Raw genomic sequence first — 7254 nt, forward strand, 5'->3', positions numbered from 1 at the left:
GTGTTTCAGTTGATTGTTAATATTTCTGTTTTGAGAAGAGAAAACAAAAATTTCACCAAACAAAGCATGTTTCGCTCAGGAAAAGAGTGCTGTTGCAAAAGATTATAAGCAAATCATGATAAGCAAAAAAAAAAATTGCTTTGCGTGCTTGACTGCGCTTTGGTTTTTTTTTTTTTTTTTTTTTTTTTTTTTTTTAATGATATTTCACTTACTTATAGAAAATAATAATAATAATAATAATAAAAATAAAAAGAGTATAAGCAAATCATGCCATATCTCCATTCCCCAAACTTGTTCATTTCACAATATGCAACAATAGCACGAAAACACCACCACAAAAATCCAAAATGTCACACACACAAGACCAGAAATAACAAACACAAGGTTGTTCAAAAAAAAAAAACAAACAAACACAAGGTGAAAGTGCAACTCTCAAACCAGACATAAGGGAAATGTAATTTATCACATATGTTAACTATTGCAAATATTGGCCGATACACTAAATCATAAAAAACCACTATACAATCTTTATCGCCCCCATAAACATTTTAAAAAAAAATGTGTACCAGTCTAAGACGAAGGAGCCGCCGCCGGAGCAGATTCAAGCGAAACATTATTAAGCCGCTCCAGAGCCAAAATAAGCGCTTGACTACTGTCTCGTCCCCGCCGGCGAAGATCGCGTGGGTTTCGCTCTTGGCGCTGAGGTCTCCGCCGGAGACCGGGGCGTCGATCGCGGCGCAGTCCTTGGAGGCAGCCGCGGCGGCGATCTCGTCGGCGAAATCGCTTCTCCATTCTCTAAATTAATTACTCTCGAACGTTGCTTCTCCATTCTCTACCATGTTTTCGTTTTCACCTTCAATTTATCTCCAAAAATAGTAATTATATAATTTATAAAGGACATGGTTTTATCCAAAACCATTTATAACTTAACATACAAAATGTGTCTAAGAAAACAATAACTCGAATAATGTTACGTTTCTACAAAATATGTGTCTCAGAAAACAATAACTACGTTTCTACAAAGTTAATGCGGCAAGATAGAGTAAAAATTAACTTTTTTTTTTTTTTTTTTTTTTTTTTTTTTTTTTTTGTAATAATGGTTGATTCAAAAATTATTAATGGTCTTTTTGAGTTTATAAATTCAAAAAATACGATTAAAAAATAACAATTTCTAAATATATAATATGAAAACATAATTTTTAAAAACGCACGTGGAGCTTATGTGTGCCATTTTTGGTTAAGGTTGATACCAATAGCTAAAGGAGAAGCGCGACCTTCTGCTAATTATATTTGAGGAGATCGATTCAGTTTTATAAATAGTAGCATATCTTCTTTTATGTTTTGATTTTTTTTTTTTCCCCAAGTTGTTGAGTGATTAACCCCTTCCTCAACGACGTTTTGGGTCATGTAAAAACCTTTTTTTTCTTATAACCTTTCTATTTCATTTCACAAGCATTATAAATATTTGGTTATTCTAACCTTTGAATGAGGTGATTGAGCTGTTTTTGTTTTTTCTAATTTAAAAAGGCAGGAAGGGCAACCAGTATAATTATTCCTCTTGGACTTGACTATCGGGGTTTACTGCAATATCCAGGACATTATTTAATATTTAGAGTATAAAATTTGAGTAAATGATTAGTTAAAATAATTTAAAGTCCAAAACAAAATTTGAAATTAGAAATGAAAACAATATATATATATATATATATATATATATATATATATATATATATATATATATATATATATATATATGAAGTGTGGGGCGCAGGTGCACCCCACGTTCATAAAGGATGGAAGGCCAAATGGCCTTCCCTTATTTTAATATATGTATATATATATATATATATATATATATATATATATATATATATATATATATATATATATATATATATATATATATATATATATATATATAACATGTGGGGGGCACACGGTGCCCCACATGCTGAAAATAACGAAGGGCCATTTGGCCCTTCATTAATAAAAGAAAGATGAGGCTCTGAGAGCCTTATCTCAGAAAATGGGGAAAAGAGGCAGTATGCCTCTTGACCCGTGAAGAAAAATAAAAAGAGGGAAGAATGAAGATTTTTCATTTTTCTTTACGAAAATCCTTGATCTACGAAGATCCAACGGTCCGATCTTCAATCCGACTTCGGTAACGTGATCTACGAAGCCTGATCTACGTTTCTACCGATCGGTTTGAGGTAAATCGCTAAACTAGCATTTTTAGAGATTTTTATAAATCTTATAGAAATGAGTTTAACTTGGCGTTTTCTCTAGATTTTGGGTAGTTTGGAGTTACTAGGAGCTTCCCGAGCATTTGGTCTTTGCTTGGCGAATTTTTGGTAAGTTTTCTATAGACATTAGTTTTCGGGTATTTTGTTAAAATGCTATTTATTATGATTAACCCTTAGTAAAAGCTATTGGGTTAATAATATCGTGTTTGAGGTAGTGTTTATAAATTATGATTTAAAGTTTAGAGACTCTAATTTGTTAGGTTAAACTAATTTGGGGTTTTTAAGTGATTAAAAATCTAGATGATTAAATCGTGTTAATATGTTAGTAATTGATGTAAAAATATTTATGAAATAATATTAGGGTTAATAATATTGAGAAAATGTTAGTGAGAAATAATCTAGAAATTAATGAATATAATTTTAAGGCTAATATTATTATAAAAGTGGTTGTGAAAATAATGTATGAGTTAGTGGAATTAATTATGGGTTAGACATTGATATTATAGGTAAATAATTAAATAGTTATTTTAATATCTAACTCTTAGTAAATACTTTGAGTTAATATTGTTTGAGTTTTAGTGTCTAGGATTTATGGGTAAGCGTTTGGAACCCTTAAAATATTATGGGTTTGCCATGGGTTAGCTCTTGAGCAATTTAGGAGCTAAATGTGAGTCCAATATTAGAAGTTGTCAATAATGTGTAATGTATTGTTTTTACAGTAATGCATTGCATGGTGGTGTCTAGGAGACCTAGTGCTTAATATCCGCGCAGCCAGGTGGGTATTCCACTCACTGAGAAAATATATATTTTTATATGTATTGGATTGATAAAAATATATATATTGTTTATGAAACCGAACCAACCATATGATGAAATGTATATGCTTTGAGATGATTTGTTTAGTTTCGATTATGTTCAAATATTATCAATGATGTTTAAGAATTGATGCATGAGGGAAAGGTGTTAATTGATTTAAAGAGTTTTGAGTATGTTTTGCGGTTGAGATCTAAATTATGCAAATTGTTTGAGGACATGAAATGTTGAAACTGCGTAGATTTGATAAAGAAACTAAGTTTTGAATGATTTCAAAGTGTTGGGTAAAATGCTGGATTTGTTTTGTTTTGAGAGGACGTGATTTAACAACTGCATAATTTCAGCGTGACACAGTAGGAAATATATACTGGTCAAGCACGGAACATTGAGCATGTAGTATAGAGCATACAGACCAGCAGTATCAGTATAGCAGCAGCAGAACAGTATCAGTATCAGCAGTATCAGTATCAGCAGCATAACAGTATCAGCCCCAGTTCATGCATAGCATTATAGCATTGTTTTGTGAGAGAGGTTTTTATGTTATGAGTAGTTTTGCTAGACGTATTAGTATGCATAAGAGTCTTCATGAAAAGATCTTATGTATATTTCTATCGGATGGTCCATGTGTTAATAGCATACATTGAACTTGAAAGTACATGGATACATGACTGTCCAGGCGCGAGTAATGGTATGTCTATGAGTAAGAAGGTTGACTGTTCTTGTTCTTCAGGAAAGACGTGTTAGCATGATTGAGTTTTAACTCTAGTGCTCTCATGATCTACTGACGTTCAAGGCATGAAGCTGAAATACGATTAGGGATGGTGTTGCGAGTGTGCCGTTGACAAATGTTATCCTAGTATGGAAGAGTAAGATGCCATGTTCTTTGCTGAAGACTTATGTGTATACGTGATATCTGTGATGGAGTGATCGTGTGCACATATGTCCAAGCGACCGGTGAAAAGTATTATTATAGAGGGGTATATATGTAGAAACTTCCAAGGAGGGATGTCTGGAACTTCTACATATGTTCACAGCTATATAGTATGTTTTAAATGTTTTCTAAATAGTCGGTGTTTGCTGCATTAGCTATTGGTAAATTGTGGCTAATATAGTGCTCGCACGACTAAAAATAAATAGATGTTGGTTCTTTGTGAAAACTCAGTTAGTCTTATACCACTGAGGTCTTAGTATGAGGTATACTAAGGCGGTGAACTCATTATTTCACCTATGCGGATGTGGATACCACCACAACCGTGTAGATGATGTTTCTTTGGCTGCAGGTACTTCGGTATAGTCGATGGGTCGATAGCAGTGTGCTTGAGATATTATGACTGAAGCTCGCCGCGACAGTTGTAATGGTCGGACCACGGGTTGTCCACTATTTTATAGGATTGGTATGGCTTGTGACGTTTGTGTCACTTATTATTTGTTAAGCCATTATTGTTATAGTGTTAATAAGACTCAAGCAGATAGATGTTAAATGGCTCTTTGTTGTAATTAACTTGTGATAGATGTATAAGTTGTAATTTCCGCTATTCAGATTTATGTTTTCCGCTGCATAGATAGATGTACGTTATACTCTGATTATCAGGTACATGTTATGGGGCATGTGCCATATGTTGGCTGAGCGACACGTAGTCGTGCCACTGTGAGGACTCGTTTTACGTTTTGTATATAAAAAAAAAAAAAAAAAAAAAAAAAAAAAAAAAAAAAAAACGGGTCGTCACATTTACACCCGCTGTGAAATGTTCAATTTAAGCCATATATAGCTATTACCTTGGAAGGCGAGTTCATTACCACAGTCCTACCAATGTACAAGTTGGTAAAGCTCTTTCTTAGTAGTATTTGGTTCGCGGACTATTACCGCAAGCAGGTTCGAACATACCCATGACCATTAAGAAGAAAAAAGGGGAGGAATTGAACCTTATCCCACGTCAAATCCAGTACGTGCTCTCTCTTTCTATAAGTTCAGATCACAAGGGATTAAGCTTTGCTTAAGCCTTCTTATTGGGTCCATTTGAAAAGATAATGGATCAAACTTAATTTGCTTAAGCCTTCCTACAGTACCTTAGGAATTTGTAAACTTCCATAAACTAATGCTGCATCGATATCTGTAAGTACACCATTATATTTGAAATGGTTAATTAAGATAACTACAGCGGCTATCGAAAAAGCCCTCATACAACATTCTATAAATCCCATAAGCTTTCTTTACTTAACTACACCTTTGAAATGGCCATGGAAGTCATCATTTTCTCTGAAACAATGTTGAAAACGTACGTTTCTGGTCAAACTTGCAGTATTCTTCAAAATATTCAAAACCTCTTTCATGGACGGCCTGGAAGAAGGCAGAGTATCTGTACAAATGTCAGATTCTGTGAAATTCAGCCTCTGGAATGAGGTGAGCTCCCACGTCAAATCCAATACCTGCTCTCTCTTTCGATATATCCTGATCACAAGGAATGAAGCTACCAAACCTATAACCCAAGCAAGCAATTTGGATGAAGGTTTGCTTGAATTTTGGAGTCTGAAATTGCAGTTGGGAATGTTTAGTGATGGGCTATTAGCACAGAGGCGGATTGTTCAAGAAGCTGCTGCCATATGCATCATTTTCGAATTCATCTGGGATCCTCCCAGTGAAATTATCGGAGGAGAGATTAAGTGAAGTTAGCTACAGGAGGCCAAGTTGCGGTGGAATTTTGCCAGACAGTTGATTTTCTGATAAGTCCAAATCAGTAAGGTGTGGTAAAGAACCAAATTCCTCTGGAATTTGTCCAGAGATTGCATTTCGGCTAAGGTTTAGAAGAGTTAGCGATTTTCATGATATAATATCTGATAGAAGAGAGCTTGAGAGTCGATTGTGATCAAGCAAAAGAGTTGTTAAACGTGGAAGAGCGGTTAGTTCTCGAGAAATTGAACCATCTAAGAGATTATTACTGACGTCCAGAAACACCAAATTCCTCCAGGAAGATTGTGTTCTTCCGTCGAAATTTTACCTAAAAACCTGTTGTGACCGATTTCTAATCGAGAAAGATTATGTGACAATCTCTCAGGAAGCTCACCCATAGATGAATTGTTGCTTAACAATAAGCTGCCCATATTCATTAATGTCCATAGGCCAATAGGAATATTCCCAGAAAACCTATTATTCTGAACATTAAGAAATATCAAATTATTGCAATTACCAAGCGACTTGGGCAATTGACCACTGAGGTTGTTGTCGGAAGCTACCACTCCTACCAACCTTCCATTATCACCCAAGTGTTGTGGCAGCTGGCCAGTAAGCCTATAATTGAACGCGACCTAAAAAACTTCAAGCATAGAATACCGCCCAAGGCCTAGAGGTAGAGTACCTGATAAATTATTGTTAAATAGTTTAAGATTTATCAACTCCGAAAGACGACCTATGCTATATGGAATTTTTCCAGAGAATTGATTCATAAATAAACTCAAACCCGACAATTTGGTGAGTTTTCCAAAATCATTGGGTATTGTCCCGGTCAAGTAATTCTCGGAGAGAGCAATAACATCTATGTTTGAAGCCTCAACCACCCCAAGAATCTCTTCGGACAATTTGTTTTTGTAAAGATACACTTTACTCAAATTCTTCGGCATAAGCAAACCGCTCCGAATTTTTCCGCTCAAATTGTTTCTTGGCAAATCCAAATGCCCCAGTGCCACCATTTCTCCAATCGTGTCTGGGATTTCTCCTACCAAATTAGAACCTGCCACCCAAAGATACTTCAGTTTCTTCATCCTTGTGAGCTCCGAAGGCAACGTTGTTGTGATCCTCGTCATGTAGGCCAATTCTAGTCGTTCGAGATTGGACAAGTTGCCAATTTTTGGTGAGAAAGAACCGCTAAATGGAATATGGAAAAGCTGAAGTGACCTCAACTCTGTTAATAGCCCAATAGATGCAGGGATGTTTCCGAAGAAGCTATTGACTCCGAGATTGAGCTGGCGAAGCTGAGCCATGAGGTGAATGTCGTCAGGCCAGGGACCACACCAGAGAAATAGTTTTGCAAGAGGTCGAGGTATTGGAGATTGGAGCAGTTGTAGAGAGCTCGTGGGAACTCATTAGAGGTCATATAGTCGTCTGAAAGGTCGAGGGTTGTGAGGTTGTTGAGGCCATAGATGATGGGTGGGACTGTTCCGGTGATATTCATGTTTTGGAGGGATAGTCCGGTGACTAATGAGC

General features: G+C 35.7%; 1 protein-coding gene and 1 long non-coding RNA gene across 2 annotated transcripts; one reads left to right on the top strand and one right to left on the bottom strand.

The window, feature by feature from the left end:
• Positions 1 to 1984: 1984 nt before the first annotated feature.
• LOC133857566 (uncharacterized) lies at positions 1985 to 4615 on the top strand. The gene is made up of 4 exons (XR_009898346.1): positions 1985 to 2210; positions 2287 to 2351; positions 2963 to 3018; positions 4316 to 4615. It is a non-coding gene; the product is annotated as an uncharacterized LOC133857566 (long non-coding RNA).
• Positions 4616 to 5727: 1112 nt separating this feature from the next.
• LOC133857488 (receptor-like protein 52) lies at positions 5728 to 7031 on the bottom strand. The gene is made up of 3 exons (XM_062292756.1): positions 6385 to 7031; positions 6061 to 6342; positions 5728 to 5848 (listed from the first exon to the last, which is right to left on the bottom strand). The coding sequence occupies exons 1-3, from the start codon at positions 7029 to 7031 to the stop codon at positions 5728 to 5730; spliced, it is 1050 nt and encodes a 349-aa protein (XP_062148740.1).
• Between the last annotated feature and the right edge of the window lie 223 nt (positions 7032 to 7254).

This window comes from Alnus glutinosa, chromosome 14 (genome assembly GCF_958979055.1).
Source record: "Alnus glutinosa chromosome 14, dhAlnGlut1.1, whole genome shotgun sequence".
NCBI classification, from domain to species: Eukaryota; Viridiplantae; Streptophyta; class Magnoliopsida; order Fagales; family Betulaceae; genus Alnus; species Alnus glutinosa.

Coding starts and splice junctions, on each gene's coding strand:
- LOC133857488 (XM_062292756.1), bottom strand. CDS start 7,031: ATGGCTCAGCTTCGCCAGCTCAATCTCGGAGTCAATAGCTTCTTCGGA. Junction 6,343..6,384: donor CTACCTCTAGGCCTTGGGCG/GTATTCTATGCT, acceptor GTTCAATTATAG/GCTTACTGGCCAGCTGCCAC. Junction 5,849..6,060: donor TTAGAAATCGGTCACAACAG/GTTTTTAGGTAA, acceptor TCTAAACCTTAG/CCGAAATGCAATCTCTGGAC.